This window comes from Bombina bombina, chromosome 6, assembly GCF_027579735.1.
Source record: "Bombina bombina isolate aBomBom1 chromosome 6, aBomBom1.pri, whole genome shotgun sequence".
NCBI classification, from domain to species: domain Eukaryota; kingdom Metazoa; phylum Chordata; class Amphibia; order Anura; family Bombinatoridae; genus Bombina; species Bombina bombina.
Genome location: NC_069504.1, coordinates 122,715,742 through 122,737,849, shown reverse-complemented (window position 1 = coordinate 122,737,849; position 22,108 = coordinate 122,715,742). Strand labels below are relative to the sequence as shown.

Here is a 22,108-nt window from a genome sequence, read left to right as displayed (position 1 = left end):
AGTCGCTACCACTGCAGAGAAGGCTTAAGTATTATTTCAGTGTTAACAGTATTTTCGCAGTCAAATTCTAGTCCCTAGAATATAACTCGACTGCGCATACATTTATCAGCCTGATACCAGTTGCTACTACTGCATTTAAGGCTGTACTTACATCATACGGTAACAGCAGTATTTTCTTAGTCAATTCCATTCCCAGAAAATAAAGTACTGCACATACCTCATTTGCGGAGGACCCCGCATGCTATTCCCAGTTTCTGAAGTTACCCCACTCCTCAGAATGTGGAGAACAGCCAGTGGATCTTAGTTACGCCTGCTAAGATCATAGATAAAAAACGCAGGCAGTTTCTTCTTCCAAATACTGCCTGAGATAGAAAAACAGCACACTCCGGTGCCATTTAAAATAACAAACTTTTGATTGAAGAATAGTTAAGTAAAAACTCCAGCTCCTCTCGCGACCTCCTTCTTTGTTGAGGGTTGCAAGAGAATGACTGGGTATGACATGTGAGGGGAGGAGCTATATAGCAGCTCTGCTTGGGTGATCCTCTTGCAACTTCCTGTTGGGAAGGAGAATATATCCCATAAGTAATGGATGACCCGTGGACTGAACACACTTAACAAGAGAAATATGTATTTAGTAAATATAACATACTATTGGGCTGATTTATCAAATGTCTGTCCAACACGATCCGCTCAGCGGATCATGTCCGACAGACATCGCTGAATGCCAACAGCATACGCTGTTGTCATTTAAAGGGACAGTCAAGTCCAAAAAAAACTTTCATTTTTCAAATAGGGCATGTAATTTTAAACAACTTTCCAACTTTACTTTTATCAACAATTTTGCTTTGTTCTCTTGGTATTCTAGTTGAAAGCAAACCTAGGAAGGCTCATATGATAATTTCTAAGCCCTTGAAGGCCGCCTCTATTTTATTTACTTTTCACAGCAGGGGAGAGCAAGCTCATGTAGGCCATATAGATAGCATTGTGATCACGCCCGTGGCTAGTGGCAGACACTGCACTAATTGGCTAAAATGCAACTATATGCAAAATAACTAAAAGTCATGTGATTAGGGGCGGTCAGAAGATGCTTAGATACAAGTTAGTCACAGAAGTAAAAAGTGTATTAATATAACAGTGTTGGTTTTGCAAAAAACTGGGGAATGGGTAATAAAGGGATGATCTATATTTTTAAACAACAAAAATTCTGGTGTTGACTGTCCCTTTAACATTGCACAAGCATTCAGGGCCAATCTGCTAGCGGGGGTGACAATCAACCAGATCGTTTAAGATTGGGCGGATTGATGTCCGCAGCCTCAAAGGCGGCGGACCAGTTAAGGAGCAGCGGTCTTAAAACCGTTGCTTCTTAACTGCTTTTTCTGGTGAGCCTGAAGGCTAACGCTGAAACAGTGGCATCAGGGGTCAATCGGCCCCTATATATGTAAAGTAGTTTACAGCTGCTTCTGTAGGAGTACACAGAGTGTGTGCAGCTGTGCAGTGTAAAGTTATAACTTGCACACTGCTAGCTTGTAATACAATAATTTCTGCTAACACAAGTGTCCTGGAAAATGCAACAGCACTGTATGTTTACACTAAAACGTCCCTTTAACAAGTTTAAAAGTCTAAAACAATTCTATAGCACAGGATTAACTGAACAAAATAAAAATAACTATATTCGTTATTGTTAAGCAAAATGTAGCAAACACTTGAATGGTTATGGCACAGAATACCATTCATTAGCACATGGAGTAATACTTACTTGTCCATAAGCAAAAACGGTGGCATTGTATCCTTCAAAGCAGCCTTCAATAAGTTTTTCCGTACACTGCATATAGATTTCTTCTTGCCTTGAATCAATATCAAACACATGATCAAACGTAAAGGCTTTGTCTTTTCCCAGCATTACTTGAGGTTCACCAGGTGTAACAAACGTGCAAATATGGCAACCTTCAATTTTCTCTTTTGCCAGCTGGGGTCGGATTCTGCAAGCAAAAATAAAAAACAAATCAAAAATAATCCTTACAACAAATAATGTGTGCATTGGTATATGCTCAGAAAAGCAGATGTTAATTTATTCTTGGGGAGTTATTTGGTTCTATGGAAAGGTTCATAATAAGGTTTAGTTTTCCCAAAAACTATTCAATGCCACAACATGAAAAGACTCAGAATAAAATAATGTACATTCATAAACACAATAAGGTCATTAATATGGCTATCACATACACCAGGGTATTGCTCTAGGCAACTGTACCATTGGCCTCTAATGTGTTAGAGCATATTATTATTGTACTAATGCTCCACAGCAGCAAAGTACTATCGAAGACTACCTTAATATAATTTTCAACCAAGCATCAAGAGAACAAAGTACATTTGAAAGTAGAAGTGTCATGATAGACTCATGAGGAATAGTTAATACCTGGAATAGACACCCAGCAGAGGTGGTATGGTGTCTCAGCATCGCCGGGGTTAATATGAAATGTTCCATCTTTTTGTAATATCTGTATTTGCTGAAGAATGCATTGATCTAATGAACCCCCTCCTCCTGGTGCCTGACATCTTTTGGTACTGTGGGTTAAGGACTTGCAAGGAGTGGCTGGGTAATTGTAAATTAACAAAGGGGCTGGGGGTCTTGACAAGACAAAGGGAGATTCTGAGATATAATTGAATGTTACAGAAATATTATTTAGAACTTGCCTGGGACAGAATAAGAAAACATCTGAAGGAAGTTTCCACAAAACCTATTGGAAACCTGGTAATATGTTTAAAGTGTAGGTATTGTGCTAAGCGTATGCCCCATTTTATTTTAAATAACTGTATCTTTGCATTTATTCTTGTTATTTTGTATGTCTTCCATTCTTTTAATTTGGCACTGTGCAACCTGTATTTGTCATTAAAAATATAAATAATATATTCTGTATTTGGGCTTTAATATGTGAATTCACACTCTGAAGAGACAAGGTTAAAGTCACGTTACCTAATTGTTAGTAGTGGGAGTTATTGGTTTTCCAAGACACCCTTATTCAAAACTCTTTGTGGTGGCAGCATTGTTAATCTGAGGTGGTGTAGGCAGGATTTGGGGGTTAATTTGGTGTCCCTTTAGGTTCTTGTAGAGGTTTAACCAGAGACTGAGGGCTATTGACCCCTTCATGCCCACACCCTCCCCATTGTCACGGCTGGGCAGATAGGCTTAGTCGTCACAAGAAGTAAATTTAAAAGTTTCTTAAAAACTGCTCCCCCATCAGGCAATACTCTATGGTGCCTAGTTTTGTAGGTAAACTGTCATTTCATTACAGCAATCATCTGCATCTTAGAGGAACATACAAAAAAAACCCTCTATGAGATACAGGGGGCCCAGATATACGAGATTCAGGAAGCCCAGCTATGTATTCTGCCAAGGCCTGCTCCCACATGTCAGTGTGAATTTCCTTAATGAGTAAGATGCCGCCAAGGACTACAATAATGTCAGAACTTCAGAAGCTCTAGTCCCTCCTCATTCTACTACTAAAAAAAGAAAAGAAAATTGTGTGCACATAAAGGAACTCAGGGAGTACACTGCACAGCCATCCTCTGCACCAAGCAATAAAAGACTGGTGTTAAAGATGTATTAAACTCAAAACATTTCTATCAGCCATATAAATAAGGAACATGAAACATACATTTTTTTCTACATGATTCAGAGCAAAAGAGAAAAGAAAAAAAAGCATCCAATGAACTTCTATTATAAAATTAACTTTATTCTCATGGTATTCTTTGTTGAAAAGCATACCTAGGTAGGTAGCATGTCCGTTTATGGAGCACTGTACGGCAGCAAACACTGCTGCTATTTATTGCTCTATCAAACATCTACAAGTATTCTTGCAAAACTGTTGCCATATAGTGCTCTAGACACATGCACACTCCTGAATACCTTCTTTTCAATAAAGGATACCAAGAGAAAGGGGTACATTTGATCATGGATGTAGACTGGATTTTTTTTTGGTTAAGTGTGCACCCTATCTGAATCATGAAAGAAAAGTTTGGGGTTTCCTTAAATATGTTTTGCTTGAAACATAATAGCTGTTTAAATGGACATTTATTATAGACAATGCATGTTGTATACCTAGGTACTTTATAAAGCTGACTCCCCACAGCTCTGTGGACAGGGACACTTCCATATGCATAAACACAAAAAGTTTTATTCAGTTCCCAAGCATTTGATTCAAATAAACAAATTCCTTATTTTAGATGCAACAAAATAATTAAAAAAAGCATAACTCTAGATTAAAAGTCCTGCTAATATCTGGGGAGTAAATAGGTAGAAATTACAAACTGGAAATGAAAACTAAAAAGCTGATTAAGCAACATCCCCTTGTAAAACGAGCAGTTTTACACCATCAGTCATCTGCTACCTTGAAAGGCAAGAAAAATGAGTTGGGCTTCTCCTGAGCACTAATTGTCTAAAATTAAATGCACTGATAACAAGGTACTACTGTACAATAAATCTCGGGTTTACAGCGTTTTTCTAGATTGGCTGGACTAACCCCTCCGTGCCCTACAAATTACTGGCTAGATGTAAAACCTGTAACTACAAAATTCACACCCAAAATACTTCAAGCAACTGCTGCCGAGTTCAGTTTTTTGAATAAGTGTTTTCAATCTTTTTAAAGGGACAGTAAAGTCAAAATTCAACAGATTCAAATACAACATGCAATTTTAAACAACTTTCCAATTTACGTTTTTTCAAACGTGCTTTGTTCTCTTGGTATCTTTTATTGAAGAGTAAAACTAGGTAGGCTCATAAGAGATTAGGAGTGTGCACGTGTCTTTAGTACTCTATGGCAGCAGTGTTTTGCAGCATTATTTGTAGCTTTGTTATACAATGTTGTTTAAAATTGCATGCTCTATCTGAATCATGAAAGAAAAGAAATTGGGTTTACTATCCCTTTAAGCTTCTTTAATTTATTTGAATTTCTAGATTTGAATCAAATGTGATCATTTTCTAAAGCACAATACCTGATTGGCTTTATCTTTAGCCATTTGCAGTACCTAGAAGCAGTGTATTTTTTTATTTCAGAACACATTTCAAACACCCTCAGAAGCTTCTTTAGTTCACATGAATTTGAAACAATACTTCTGTAAAAAGTCTTTGCTTCAGTGACAGTAGTTAGTGTATGCATCTCATTACTGATGGGCCGCCTGCTGATTTGTCTTCTATACATGCTACAAGTACAGATGACATTATCAATAAGCCACAGATGACTAGCAACTAGGAGAGGAATGTACAAAGATACAGCTTATAGCTACTTCATCAGTTGGTCAAAATATATTCAAATTTATCAAGCTAGCCATGAAAGCTTAATAAATAGAATAAATGTTTGCTAATACATGCATATTGCAAATAAAAGAAAAATATTATTTAAAATGTGCTACTGTGCATTTCAAATGTGACTTTTATGTTGCTTTAAATTATAAGGCTCTTAGAGCCTAAAACGAGAAGTCTTCAGTAAGAGTCAAAACTTACAACATCCAAAAAAGCATCACAGACCAATAGGAATAGGTAGATCAGCAAACCTAATCCCCGGAATCTAAGAATCTAATATTACAGTGTTTTCTACATACTTATCGTAGAAAACATTGTAATATTAGATTCTTAGATTAGATGGTTAAATAAGGCAGATTTATTATATAGCTGTTGGCAAATACTGTAAGAAATATTTTCTGTGAAATGAAAAAAGGGGCATTAAAGTAAAGTATTTATTATACATCACAAATTAATCATTGCAATGAATCAGTGAGGGGGATAGTGTATTGAGGGGGGCAGCTACACTACAGAAAATGGGGTGTTTGGTGTTTTTTATGAAAAAAGGGCACATTAGTGAAATGGGTACTGGCAGACAGCTGCCAGTACCTAAGATGGTGGCCAATAGGTCGAGGGGGGAGGCTGATATAGCTATTTGGGGGTAATGGGGGGCCTTTATTTTTGTACTGTCAGACTTTCTGCCAGTACTTAAGATGGTAGTGACAATTGTGGGGTAGGGGAGGGAAGGGAGCTGTTTGAGGGGGGGTCAAGGGGTAGGATGTATCAGGTGGGGGCTGATCTCTACACTAAAGCTAAAATTAACCCTACAAGCTACCTAATTAACCCCTTAACTGCTGGGCATAATACACGTGTGGTGCGCAGCAGCATTTTGCAGCCTTCTAATTACCATAAAGCAATGCCAAACCATATATATATCTGCAATTTCTTAAAAAAAGGGGATCGTAGAGAAGAATTTACAACCACTTGTGCCATGATTGCAGTGTTTGTAAATAATTTCAGTGAGAAACTTGAAAATTGTGAAAAAGTGAATGATTTTTTTTTTATTTGATCGCATTTGGTGGTGAAACGGTGGCATGAAATATACCAAAATTGCCTAGATAAATATTTTGGGTGGTCTACTACACTACACTAAAGCTAAAATTAACCCTACAAGCTCCCTAATTAACCCCTTCACTGTTGGGCATAATACACGTGTGGTGCACAGCGGAATTTATCAGCCGTCTAAATTACCAAAAAGCAACACTGCTATTTCTGAACAAGGGGGATCCCAGAGAAGCATTTACAACTATTTGTGCCATAATTGCACAAGCTGTTCATAAATAATTTCAGTGAAATACCTAAAGTTTGTGAAAACGTTTGATTTTTTTTTATTTGTGAAAACGTTTGATTTTTTTTTATTTTGGCGAAATGGTGGCATGAAATATAACAAAATGGGCCTAGATCAATACTTTGGGTTGTCTACTAAAAAACATAATTTATGTAAGAACTTACCTGATAAATTCATTTCTTTCATATTAGCAAGAGTCCATGAGCTAGTGACGTATGGGATATACATTCCTACCAGGAGGGGCAAAGTTTCCCAAACCTCAAAATGCCTATAAAAACCCCTCACCACACCCACAATTCAGTTTAACGAATAGCCAAGAAGTGGGGTGATAAAAAAGTGCGAAAGCATATAAAATAAGGAATTGGAATAATTGTGCTTTATACAAAATCATAACCACCACAAAAAAAGGGCGGGCCTCATGGACTCTTGCTAATATGAAAGAAATGAATTTATCAGGTAAGTTCTTACATAAATTATGTTTTCTTTCATGTAATTAGCAAGAGTCCATGAGCTAGTGACGTATGGGATAATGATTACCCAAGAAGTGGATCTTTCCACACAAGAGTCACTAGAGAGGGAGGGATAAAATAAAGACAGCCAATTCCTGCTGAAAATAATAAACACCCAAAATAAAGTTTAACGAAAAACATAAGCAGAAGATTCAAACTGAAACCGCTGCCTGAAGTACTTTTCTACCAAAAACTGCTTCAGAAGAAGAAAATACATCAAAATGGTAGAATTTAGTAAAAGTATGCAAAGAGGACCAAGTTGCTGCTTTGCAGATCTGGTCAACCGAAGCTTCATTCCTAAACGCCCAGGAAGTAGAAACTGACCTAGTAGAATGAGCTGTAATTCTCTGAGGCGGAGTTTTACCCGACTCAACATAGGCAAGATGAATTAAAGATTTCAACCAAGATGCCAAAGAAATGGCAGAAGCTTTCTGGCCTTTTCTAGAACCGGAAAAGATAACAAATAGACTAGAAGTCTTACGAAAAGATTTCGTAGCTTCAACATAATATTTCAAAGCTCTAACAACATCCAAAGAATGCAACGATTTCTCCTTAAAATTCTTAGGATTAGGACATAATGAAGGAACCACAATTTCTCTACTAATGTTGTTGGAATTCACAACTTTAGGTAAAAATTCAAAAGAAGTTCGCAACACAGCCTTATCCTGATGAAAAATCAGAAAAGGAGACTCACAAGAAAGAGCAGATAATTCAGAAACTCTTCTGGCAGAAGAGATGGCCAAAAGGAACAAAACTTTCCAAGAAAGTAATTTAATGTCCAACGAATGCATAGGTTCAAACGGATGAGCTTGAAGAGCTCCCAGAACCAAATTCAAACTCCAAGGAGGAGAAATTGACTTAATGACAGGTTTTATACGAACCAAAGCTTGTACAAAACAATGAATATCAGGAAGAATAGCAATCTTTCTGTGAAAAAGAACGGAAAGAGCAGAGATTTGTCCTTTCAAAGAACTTGCGGACAAACCCTTATCTAAACCATCCTGAAGGAACTGTAAAATTCTCGGTATTCTAAAAGAATGCCAGGAAAAATGATGAGAAAGACACCAAGAAATATAAGTCTTCCAGACTCTATAATATATCTCTCGAGATACAGATTTACGAGCCTGTAACATAGTATTAATCACAGAGTCAGAGAAACCTCTTTGACCAAGAATCAAGCGTTCAATCTCCATACCTTTAAATTTAAGGATTTCAGATCCTGATGGAAAAAAGGACCTTGTGACAGAAGGTCTGGTCTTAACGGAAGAGTCCACGGTTGGCAAGAGGCCATCCGGACAAGATCCGCATACCAAAACCTGTGAGGCCATGCCGGAGCTACCAGCAGAACAAACGAGCATTCCTTCAGAATCTTGGAGATTACTCTTGGAAGAAGAACTAGAGGCGGAAAGATATAGGCAGGATGATACTTCCAAGGAAGTGATAATGCATCCACTGCCTCCGCCTGAGGATCCCGGGATCTGGACAGATACCTGGGAAGTTTCTTGTTTAGATGGGACGCCATCAGATCTATTTCTGGAAGTTCCCACATTTGAACAATCTGAAGAAATACATCTGGGTGAAGAGACCATTCGCCCGGATGCAACGTTTGGCGACTGAGATAATCCGCTTCCCAATTGTCTATACCTGGGATATGAACCGCAGAGATTAGACAGGAGCTGGATTCCGCCCAAACCAAAATTCGAGATACTTCTTTCATAGCCAGAGGACTGTGAGTCCCTCCTTGATGATTGATGTATGCCACAGTTGTGACATTGTCTGTCTGAAAACAAATGAACGATTCTCTCTTCAGAAGAGGCCAAAACTGAAGAGCTCTGAAAATTGCACGGAGTTCCAAAATATTGATCGGTAATCTCACCTCCTGAGATTCCCAAACTCCTTGTGCCGTCAGAGATCCCCACACAGCTCCCCAACCTGTGAGACTTGCATCTGTTGAAATTACAGTCCAGGTCGGAAGCACAAAAGAAGCCCCCTGAATTAAACGATGGTGATCTGTCCACCATGTTAGAGAGTGTCGAACAATCGGTTTTAAAGATATTAATTGAGATATCTTCGTGTAATCCTTGCACCATTGCTTCAGCATACAGAGCTGAAGAGGTCGCATGTGAAAACGAGCAAAGGGGATCGCGTCCGATGCAGCAGTCATAAGACCTAGAATTTACATGCATAAGGCTACCGAAGGGAATGATTGTGACTGAAGGTTTCGACAAGCTGTAATCAACTTTAGACGTCTCTTGTCTGTTAAAGACAGAGTCATGGACACTGAATCCATCTGGAAACCCAGAAAGGTTACCCTTGTCTGAGGAATCAAAGAACTTTTTGGTAAATTGATCCTCCAACCATGATCTTGAAGAAACAACACAAGTCGATTCGTATGAGATTCTGCTAAATGTAAAGACTGAGCAAGTACCAAGATATCGTCCAAATAAGGAAATACCACAATACCCTGTTCTCTGATTACAGACAGCAGGGCACCGAGAACCTTTGTAAAAATTCTTGGAGCTGTAGCTAGGCCAAACGGCAGAGCCACAAACTGGTAATGCTTGTCCAGAAACGAGAATCTCAGGAACTGATAATGATCTGGATGAATCGGAATATGCAGATATGCATCCTGTAAATCTATTGTGGACATATAATTCCCTTGCTGAACAAAAGGTAAGATAGTCCTTACAGTTACCATCTTGAACGTTGGTATCCTTACATAACGATTCAATATTTTTAGATCCAGAACTGGTCTGAAAGAATTCTCCTTCTTTGGTACAATGAAGAGATTTGAATAAAACCCCATCCCCTGTTCCGGAACTGGAACTGGCATAATTACTCCAGTCAACTCTAGATCTGAAACACATTTCAGAAATGCTTGAGCTTTACTGGATTTACTGGGACACGGGAAAGAAAAAATCTCTTTGCAGGAGGTCTCAACTTGAAACAAATTCTGTACCCTTCTGAAACAATGCTCTGAATCCAAAGATTGTGAACAGAATTGACCCAAATCTCCTTGAAAAAACGTAACCTGCCCCCTACCAGCTGAGCTGGAATGAGGGCCGCACCTTCATGTGGACTTAGAAGCAGGCTTTGCCTTTCTAGCTGGCTTGGATTTATTCCAGACTGGAGATGGTCTCCAAACTGAAACTGCTCCTGAGGATGAAGGATCAGGCTATTGTTCTTTGTTGAAACGAAAGGAACGAAAACGATTATTAGCCCTGTTTTTACCTTTAGATTTTTTATCCTGTGGTAAAAAAGTTCCTTTCCCACCAGTAACAGTTGAAATAATGGAATCCAACTGAGAACCAAATAATTTGTTACCCTGGAAAGAAATGGAAAGTAAAGTTGATTTAGAAGCCATATCAGCATTCCAAGTTTTAAGCCATAAAGCTCTTCTAGCTAAAATAGCTAGAGACATAAACCTGACATCAACTCTGATAATATCAAAAATGGCATCACAGATAAAATTATTAGCATGTTGAAGAAGAATAATATCATGAGAATCACGATGTGTTACTTGTTGCGCTAAAGTTTCCAACCAAAAAGTTGAAGCTGCAGCAACATCAGCCAAAGATATAGCAGGTCTAAGAAGATTACCTGAACACAGATAAGCTTTTCTTAGAAAGGACTCAATTTTCCTATCTAGAGGATCCTTAAACGAAGTACCATCTGACGTAGGAATAGTAGTACGTTTAGCAAGGGTAGAAATAGCCCCATCAACTTTAGGGATCTTGTCCCAAAATTCTAATCTGTCAGACGGCACAGGATATAATTGCTTAAAACGTTTAGAAGGAGTAAATGAATTACCCAAATTATCCCATTCTTTGGAAATTACTGCAGAAATAGCATCAGGGACAGGAAAAACTTCTGGAATAACTACAGGAGTTTTAAAAACCTTATTTAAACGTTTAGATTTAGTATCAAGAGGACCAGAATCCTCTATTTCTAAAGCAATTAGGACTTCTTTAAGTAAAGAACGAATAAATTCCATTTTAAATAAATATGAAGATTTATCAGCATCAACCTCTGAGACAGAATCCTCTGAACCAGAGGAATCATCAGAATCAGAATGATGATGTTCAGTTAAAAATTCATCTGTAGGGAGAGAAGTTTTAAAAGATTTTTTACGTTTACTAGAAGGAGAAATAACAGACATAGCCTTCTTTATGGATTCAGAAACAAAATCTCTTATATTATCAGGAACATTCTGCACCTTAGATGTTGAAGGAACTGCAACAGGCAATGGTACTTTACTAAAGGAAATATTATCTGCTTTAACAAGTTTGTCATGACAATCAATACAAACAACAGCTGGAGGAATAGCTACCAAAAGTTTACAGCAGATACACTTAGCTTTGGTAGATTCAGCACTTGACAGCGATTTTCCTGTAGTATCTTCTGACTCAGATGCAACGTGAGACATCTTGCAATATGTAAGAGAAAAAACAACATATATATAAAGCAAAATTGATCAAATTCCTTAAATGACAGTTTCAGGAATGGGAAAAAATGCCAAAGAACAAGCTTCTAGCAACCAGAAGCAATAAAAAATGAGACTTAAATAATGTGGAGACAAAAGTGACGCCCATATTTTTTCGCGCCAAATAAGACGCCCACATTATTTGGCGCCTAAATGCTTTTTGGCGCCAAAAAATTACGCCACATCCGGAACGCCGACATTTTTGGCGCAAAATAACGTCAAAAAATGACGCAACTTCTGGCGACACGTATGACGCCGAAAACGGAAATAGAATTTTTGCGCCAAAAAAGTCCGCGCCAAAAAATGACGCAATAAAATGAAGCATTTTCAGCCCCCGCGAGCCTAACAGCCCACAGGGAAAAAAAGAGTCAAATTTTAAGGTAAGAGAAAATGTTAAATTAAAATGCATTATCCCAAATATGAAACTGACTGTCTGAAAATAAGGAAAGTTGAACATTCTGAGTCAAGGCAAATAAATGTTTGAATACATATATTTAGAACTTTATAAACAAAGTGCCCAACCATAGCTAGGAGTGTCACAGAAAATAAGACTTACTTACCCCAGGACACTCATCTACATATAGTAGATAGCCAAACCAGTACTGAAACGAGAATCAGTAGAGGTAATGGTATATATAAGAGTATATCGTCGATCTGAAAAGGGAGGTAAGAGATGAATCTCTACGACCGATAACAGAGAACCTATGAAATAGACCCCGTAGAAGGAGATCACTGCATTCAAATAGGCAATACTCTCCTCACATCCCTCTGACATTCACTGCACGCTGAGAGAAAAACCGGGCTCCAACTTGCTGCGGAGCGCATATCAACGTAGAATCTAGCACAAACTTACTTCACCACCTCCATCGGAGGCAAAGTTTGTAAAACTGAATTGTGGGTGTGGTGAGGGGTGTATTTATAGGCATTTTGAGGTTTGGGAAACTTTGCCCCTCCTGGTAGGAATGTATATCCCATACGTCACTAGCTCATGGACTCTTGCTAATTACATGAAAGAAATATATATATACATGTGAAGGGTTATTTAGGGATTCCTGACAGGTAGTGTTACAACTTAACTATCGATAATTTTGGAAAAGAATGCTTCTAGTCATGGGTGCTGCCATGCTGAAATCTATCTTTCACTACATTCCAGGGCTGACCTGTTTGCACATGTGCAACTCTCCTTCATATACATGCAGTGTAATCTAGGTTCCGTGATTAGAGATCAGTGCATGACATGTATTTAGTTTCCCTTTAGAAAGGGTTAGACAAAACTATATAGAATTTGACAATATATATAATGGAACACCCAGCAAACAATTATTTGTTCTAAATTGTACAACTCCAGTAATAATAACTGCAGTAAAAAATGTGATAACATTTATTGCATAGATTAGATATATATCAGTGTTCTCCATAGAAAATGTTGCCAGCTAGGTGGCATTATGAAGTAGCCGGGTAGGATAGAGTAATACTTTGCAATATTGTAACATTTTCTGTTTATAAGTTATCAAAAGCCCAAATTAATTGCACAATGTAACCAACATAAATTAATTTAATTATTGGGGGGAAAAATGTAATATTAGCTATTTTTTTCTTATTAGCTTGACTTTTAGCCGGATGTTCAGTAAAATCAGGTGGTGCGCCCATTAAATAGGACCTGGGGAGAACACTGTATATTCTGCGTTAGAAGGTAATTTTAATTATTTTATTAGTTATTTGGATAATCCCACTGTATTGATTATTGTATAATTCCCATTGGATAATAAGTTATCACAACTGCCTGACACCACCACCCAAACTTTGAAAAAGGTGGAAGTTAAAGGGACACTGAACCCAATTTTTTTTCTTTCGTGATTCAGATAGAGCGTGCAATTTGAAGCAACTTTCTAATTTACTCCAATTATCAAATTTTCTTCATTCTCTTGGTATGTTTATTTGAAAAGCAAGAATGTAAGTTTAGATGCCGGACCTTTTTTGTTGAATAACCTGGGTTGTCCTTGCTGATTGGACAGCACCAATAAACAAATGCTGTCCATGGTTCTAAACCAACAATTTGCTGTCTCCTTAGCATAGATGCCTTCTTTTTCAAATAAAGATAGCAAGAAAACGAAGAAAAATTGATAAAAGAAGTAAATTAGAAAGTTGCTTAAAATTGCATGCTCTATCTGAATCATGAAAGAAAAAAATTTGGGTTCAGTGTCCCTTTAATTATTACAGAATTATTAATAATTTGAACTTTAAAAAGGAAATTAAACTGTATTGGGTGGTATTATAAAATGCTGTTGTTCCCTTTTCTCAGAATGGGTTACCGTCACTCCCCTGATGAAACGGTAGTCCGTTCTGGGAAACGTGTTGTGAGTTTTATATTGTTTTTAACTATATATTAAACTAATGTTATTTTATTTTTGAGCTTTCGTTCTGAGCTTCATCGGGGCTGGTGTTTCTTTATATCCCCGGAATGGCGCCATTGACTTGAACACCAGTCCATTTTTTTATGAGATACATTTACCATAAAGGTGATTGCCTGGGGGCATAAGTCAACTGGACGTCTTTCATAGACCCAGCATGTAATTACAGCACTTTAAAGTGCCCTATCAAATGTGAGTACCATTATTATTGTTTTAAAGAGACTTCCCGTTTGTGAATCTGCACTATTGGGGCGCCTTTTTCCACTTTTTTGTTTTGTTTCCTAGGATGCATTTAAAACCTTGCATTGGCTAACAGACTATGACTAAGAATACTGTACATATGGTAAGTTTCCCTTAAATGGACAGTGTACCCTTACATTTTTCACCCCTTTAATTTGTTACCAATGATCCATTTTACATGCTGGAGTGTATTAAATTATTTACAAATAGCACATTTATCTTTATGTTTGGCATTTTAAATAGCATGTTTTGCCTGTGTTATCACTACCTATACTGAAAGTTTCTATACTTAAGTATAGGCTATAGAAAAACTGTGCAAGCATAGCCAGCAGAAGAAATTATACTCTCAGTGGGGGTTAGGAGAGATAAGTAATAACATGTTAATATTAAATTATTCTCTATAACTATTGGTCTTTGGTATACATACAAAGACTATATGAAAAGCATATAAGTACAAAAAGTAATAAGACAAGGAAATCCGATTTCCCTGCGAGCTCAATCCATTTTAATGGTTTGTGGTGTCAAAGAACAAAACCAGCCATATTTATAAACAAAAATAAACCCAAAGACACAATTTCTCATACATTTTATACTCTGCTGCTGGTATAACAAATCATTGGAAATACATTAAGGGAAAAACAATGTTACAGTACACTGTACCTTTAATATAAAGTCTCACATGACTAAAGTATCACATGACAGAAGTGTCAGAACTAGGATACAACCAAAAAAATAGTTTACAGCCAAAAGAAAAATCTGGGGAGCAGTAAAATGAAAGTACAGCTGACATTTTGGTAAACAACTAAAGCAATTAAGTCATTTTAATATTCTATCATATGTTTTAAAATATAAATTGTGTATTTGCATATACATCATGTCAGAACAATCTAGTTTATTTATTTAATTGATTAAAGTGATAGACTTGTGTAGAGCGGAAGATGCGGAATATCTAGACTTTACGAAAACAATTCACTCTGACCAACACAAAACTGTGTAGTCTTAAATCTAGACACAAGAATTGTTCAGTGGGTAGAGTACTGCCTTAAAGGGACAGTCTAGTCCAAATTAAACTTTCATGATTTGGATAGGACATGCAATTTTAAACAAACATTCCAATTTACTTTGTTCTCTTGGTATTCTTTGTTGAAAGCTAAACCTAGGTAGGCCCACATGCTAATTTATAAGCCCTTGAAGGTTGCCTCTTAGTGCATTTTGGCAGTTTTACAGCTAGAAAGCACTAGTTCATGTGTTTCATACAGGTAACATTGTGCTCACTCCAGTGGAGTTACCTAGGAGTCAGCACTAATTGGCTAAAATGCAAGTCTGTCAAAAAAACTGAAATAAAGTCTGCAGAGGCTTAGATACAAGGTAATCACAGATACAAAGTATATTAATATAATCGTGTTGGTTATGAAAAACTGGGGAATGTGTAATAAAGGCATTATCTATCTTTTTAAACTATAAATAATCTGGAGTAGACTGTCCCTTTAAAGGAACATCAAAGGGACATGAAACTCAATATTTTTTCTTTTGTGATTCAGATAAAGCTTACAATTTTAAACAACTTTAATGCAATGAATAAAAATTGAATAGAGATGGTAAAGATGAGGTGGTATAATTCAGTGACGTCTGAGATATGCCTAAAGCTACCCTAACAAGGGGTTACGCTTACACTTCAAAAGAAAAATCGGTAGCATTTTTTGTTTTGTTTTTTTGCCTTTGTTGCCACCAAAATCAATGTTTTTTGGGGTTATTTTTTATATGACATTAGAAGAGATACTCTGTAGCTATTATAACAGGATACCATTAGGAAAAATGAAGTAAGCTTCTATAATCTAACTATCTTGTAACTGAACGATCTGTGAGGAAGCCAAAGAGTGACTCACTGGAGTTTAAATTAATAATGACGAACACAAGAAGATAATGTCATTTGCAAAACAGATTATTATCTTTGCTTAGTCTCTGCTTAGGTCTGACTTCTGAAAATAGCAATGATTTCTTTAACTCATACCTATATCATAACAAACATTTACAATCATACTGTGTATACATTATTTGCTTTATTTTCTGCTTCTAAAGCAACTTATCTGAGGATCACAAAATATACATTATGCTACAGGTCACCCAGAGCGCCACACTCCATTATTTCAACAAGTGATTTAAAATTCAGCTTAAGTAAACATGACCTGTACAGAGTGCAAGGCTAACAATAGTAACTAAAAAAAAAATAGACACCTTTGATAAAAATGCTAAGAAATGCCAGATAAAGTGGTGCAGTTTCTATGGGTGTGCTGTTTTTATTTTATTTATCTTAGCTCCCCCGCTAAAAATCCTGAGAAGGCCTACTGGGACAAAAGTTAAACTGGCCAGGTTACTCTTTGGTGAGTACACTACTGCCCCTACTGACTACTACTGGGATTTATTTTTTATGTATGCCGGAGGGCGTAGCAGAGCTCTTAGTATTGAACACACAAGCAGAGAATAGTGAACAAGATTAGTGAAGAGAAGAATTGCTGTGTAGATAACTGCTGATGCTGCATGTGGGCGGAGTCAGACAGCTACAAATGACTTCTATGAGGGACTGGGGACAGGCTGCTAATAATCTGTTAGCTGTTACAGTGTCATATGTGTCTGTAGGTATCTTCTTTCTATCTCTGTCTTCGTGCCTCTAGTCTATATGCTTATGTGTGAATGTCACTGAGTGAGTTTGAGGCATGAGGTGAGTGACAGCAATAGTAGGGCTGTCTCATCCTATCCTTCACGTGTCACTGCTGCTGTGCATCATGCATCACCTGCAACTCACAAATAATTAAATGTGTAGTGTTGCAGCGGTATGAAATGCTGATAGCATGGCTGGAATAATCCTCCTGCATACAGGTCCTATCAGCAGTCATGCATATATACCTCAAATGTTTTCCAGGTATGACTATGTGAGAATCCTGACTTACACTGCAGCTCACTCAGTTACAAACATCATAGGAGACCTTTAAATAAAACATGTGCCCTCTGTTCATATTCACACCTTAAATGCTTTTCCACAAATTAAATGTAAATATATATACTGCGCATATTTATACTGAAGAAAGTATTAACTAAAAGTTATATACGTGTATGCATTTTTAATGTTTAAATTAGAATACTATACACTTTTGTTTTACATGGACCTGGACCTTGTACTAAAATATACATTCCTATAGATCAAATGTAATTAATTATACTGTACATGAAAATAACACAGGCATCCAAATATTCATCACAAAGTAGACAGCTCTGCATATTACAATACTTTAGTACTGAGGGCAATTTTCAATTGTACCAGCCACATAAGAGTATTGATGTATGATATAGAAGACAAAAAAAGAATACTGCCACATAAATAAGTTATTGACTGGTATGTACAGTTGAGAATAATGATGCTTCTAAACATGGTTATATATATTCTAGGAAATAAAATACATAACCTTTTTACTATTCCAACATTATGAGGCCCATTTACCAAGCTCCGAATGGAGCTTGAGGGCCCGTGTTTCTGGTGAGTCTTCAGACTTCTGCTCCATAACCTGTCCGTCTGCTCTGGTGAGGCAGACAGAGATCGCCACAAATCAACCCGATCGAGTACGATCGGGTTGATCGACACCCCCCTGCTGGCGGCCGATTGGCCGCGAGTCTGCAGGGGACAGCGTTGCACCAGCAGATCACAAAAACATAATTTATGTAAGAACTTACCTGATAAATTCATTTCTTTCATATTAGCAAGAGTCCATGAGCTAGTGACGTATGGGATATACATTCCTACCAGGAGGGGCAAAGTTTCCCAAACCTCAAAATGCCTATAAATACACCCCTCACCACACCCACAATTCAGTTTAACGAATAGCCAAGAAGTGGGGTGATAAAAAAGTGCGAAAGCATATAAAATAAGGAATTGGAATAATTGTGCTTTATACAAAATCATAACCACCACAAAAAAAGGGCGGGCCTCATGGACTCTTGCTAATATGAAAGAAATGAATTTATCAGGTAAGTTCTTACATAAATTATGTTTTCTTTCATGTAATTAGCAAGAGTCCATGAGCTAGTGACGTATGGGATAATGATTACCCAAGATGTGGATCTTTCCACACAAGAGTCACTAGAGAGGGAGGGATAAAATAAAGACAGCCAATTCCTGCTGAAAATAATCCACACCCAAAATAAAGTTTAATGAAAAACATAAGCAGAAGATTCAAACTGAAACCGCTGCCTGAAGTACTTTTCTACCAAAAACTGCTTCAGTAGAAGAAAATACATCAAAATGGTAGAATTTAGTAAAAGTATGCAAAGAGGACCAAGTTGCTGCTTTGCAAATCTGATCAACCGAAGCTTCATTCCTAAACGCCCAGGAAGTAGAAACTGACCTAGTAGAATGAGCTGTAATCCTCTGAGGCGGAGTTTTACCCGACTCAACATAGGCAAGATGAATTAAAGATTTCAACCAAGATGCCAAAGAAATGGCAGAAGCTTTCTGGCCTTTTCTAGCACCGGAAAAAATAACAAATAGACTAGAAGTCTTTCGGAAAGACTTAGTAGCTTCAACATAATATTTCAAAGCTCTAACAACATCCAAAGAATGCAACGATTTCTCCTTAGAATTCTTAGGATTAGGACATAATGAAGGAACCACAATTTCTCTACTAATGTTGTTGGAATTCACAACTTTAGGTAAAAATTCAAAAGAAGTTCGCAACACCGCCTTATCCTGATGAAAAATCAGAAAAGGAGACTCACAAGAAAGAGCAGATAATTCAGAAACTCTTCTGGCAGAAGAGATGGCCAAAAGGAACAAAACTTTCCAAGAAAGTAATTTAATGTCCAATGAATGCATAGGTTCAAACGGAGGAGCTTGAAGAGCTCCCAGAACCAAATTCAAACTCCAAGGAGGAGAAATTGACTTAATGACAGGTTTTATACGAACCAAAGCCTGTACAAAACAATGAATATCAGGAAGAATAGCAATCTTTCTGTGAAAAAGAACAGAAAGAGCAGAGATTTGACCTTTCAAGGAACTTGCGGACAAACCCTTATCTAAACCATCCTGAAGAAACTGTAAAATTCTCGGTATTCTAAAAGAATGCCAAGAAAAATGATGAGAAAGACACCAAGAAATATAAGTCTTCCAGACTCTATAATATATCTCTCTAGATACAGATTTACGAGCCTGTAACATAGTATTAATCACAGAGTCAGAGAAACCTCTTTGACCAAGAATCAAGCGTTCAATCTCCATACCTTTAAATTTAAGGATTTCAGATCCTGATGGAAAAAAGGACCTTGTGACAGAAGGTCTGGTCTTAACGGAAGAGTCCACGGTTGGCAAGAGGCCATCCGGACAAGATCCGCATACCAAAACCTGTGAGGCCATGCCGGAGCTACCAGCAGAACAAACGAGCATTCCTTCAGAATCTTGGAGATTACTCTTGGAAGAAGAACTAGAGGCGGAAAGATATAAGCAGGATGATACTTCCAAGGAAGTGATAATGCATCCACTGCCTCCGCCTGAGGATCCCGGGATCTGGACAGATACCTGGGAAGTTTCTTGTTTAGATGAGACGCCATCAGATCTATTTCTGGAAGTTCCCACATTTGAACAATCTGAAGAAATACCTCTGGGTGAAGAGACCATTCGCCCGGATGCAACGTTTGGCGACTGAGATAATCCGCTTCCCAATTGTCTATACCTGGGATATGAACCGCAGAGATTAGACAGGAGCTGGATTCCGCCCAAACCAAAATTCGAGATACTTCTTTCATAGCCAGAGGACTGTGAGTCCCTCCTTGATGATTGATGTATGCCACAGTTGTGACATTGTCTGTCTGAAAACAAATGAACGATTCTCTCTTCAGAAGAGGCCAAAACTGAAGAGCTCTGAAAATTGCACGGAGTTCCAAAATATTGATCGGTAATCTCACCTCCTGAGATTCCCAAACTCCTTGTGCCGTCAGAGATCCCCACACAGCTCCCCAACCTGTGAGACTTGCATCTGTTGAAATTACAGTCCAGGTCGGAAGCACAAAAGAAGCCCCCTGAATTAAATGATGGTGATCTGTCCACCACGTTAGAGAGTGTCGAACAATCGGTTTTAAAGATATTAATTGAGATATCTTTGTGTAATCCTTGCACCATTGATTCAGCATACAGAGCTGAAGAGGTCGCATGTGAAAACGAGCAAAGGGGATCGCGTCCGATGCAGCAGTCATAAGACCTAGAATTTCCATGCATAAGGCTACCGAAGGGAATGATTGTGACTGAAGGTTTTGACAAGCTGAAATCAATTTTAGACGTCTCTTGTCTGTTAAAGACAGAGTCATGGACACTGAATCTATCTGGAAACCCAGAAAAGTTACCCTTGTCTGAGGAATCAATGAACTTTTTGGTAAATTGATCCTCCAACCATGATCTTGAAGAAACAACACAAGTCGATTCGTATGAGATTCTGCTAAATGTAAAGACTGAGCAAGTACCAAGATATCGTCCAAATAAGGAAATACCACAATACCCTGTTCTCTGATTACAGACAGAAGGGCACCGAGAACCTTTGTAAAAATTCTTGGAGCTGTAGCTAGGCCAAACGGCAGAGCCACAAACTGGTAATGCTTGTCCAGAAAAGAGAATCTCAGGAACTGATAATGATCTGGATGAATCGGAATATGCAGATATGCATCCTGTAAATCTATTGTGGACATATAATGCCCTTGCTGAACAAAAGGCAAGATAGTCCTTACAGTTACCATCTTGAACGTTGGTATCCTTACATAACGATTCAATATTTTTAGATCCAGAACTGGTCTGAAGGAATTCTCCTTCTTTGGTACAATGAAGAGATTTGAATAAAACCCCATCCCCTGTTCCGGAACTGGAACTGGCATAATTACTCCAGCCAACTCTAGATCTGAAACACAATTCAGAAATGCTTGAGCTTTCACTGGATTTACTGGGACACGGGAAAGAAAAAATCTCTTTGCAGGAGGTCTCATCTTGAAACCAATTCTGTACCCTTCTGAAACAATGTTCTGAATCCAAAGATTGTGAACAGAATTGATCCAAATTTCTTTGAAAAAACGTAACCTGCCCCCTACCAGCTGAGCTGGAATGAGGGCCGCACCTTCATGTGGACTTAGAAGCAGGCTTTGCCTTTCTAGCAGGCTTGGATTTATTCCAGACCGGAGATGGTTTCCAAACTGAAACTGCTCCTGAGGATGAAGGATTAGGCTTTTGTTCTTTGTTGAAACGAAAGGAACGAAAACGATTATTAGCCCTGTTTTTACCCTTAGATTTTTTATCCTGTGGTAAAAAAGTTCCTTTCCCACCAGTAACAGTTGAGATAATAGAATCCAACTGAGAACCAAATAATTTGTTACCCTGGAAAGAAATGGAAAGTAGAGTTGATTTAGAAGCCATATCAGCATTCCAAGTCTTAAGCCATAAAGCTCTTCTAGCTAAAATAGCTAGAGACATAAACCTGACATCAACTCTGATAATATCAAGAATGGCATCACAGATAAAATTATTAGCATGCTGAAGAAGAATAATAATATCATGAGAATCATGATCTGTTACTTGTTGCGCTAAAGTTTCCAACCAAAAAGTTGAAGCTGCAGCAACATCAGCCAATGATATAGCAGGTCTAAGAAGATTACCTGAACACAGATAAGCTTTTCTTAGAAAGGATTAAATTTTCCTATCTAAAGGATCCTTAAACGAAGTACCATCTGACGTAGGAATAGTAGTACGTTTAGCAAGGGTAGAAATAGCCCCATCAACTTTAGGGATTTTGTCCCAAAATTCTAATCTGTCAGACGGCA

At 37.8% G+C, this 22,108-nt stretch overlaps 1 protein-coding gene across 4 annotated transcripts in view; it reads right to left on the bottom strand.

The window, feature by feature from the left end:
• KIF21A (kinesin family member 21A) overlaps positions 1-22,108 on the bottom strand; it is a 537,130-nt gene that overhangs the window by 391,989 nt on the left and 123,033 nt on the right. For all 4 annotated transcript variants that reach the window (XM_053716595.1, XM_053716597.1, XM_053716596.1 and 1 more), the window contains exon 2: positions 1,757-1,979. In XM_053716595.1, coding sequence (XP_053572570.1) covers positions 1,757-1,979 — 223 coding nt within the window. The remainder of the gene's footprint in view (positions 1-1,756; positions 1,980-22,108) is intronic.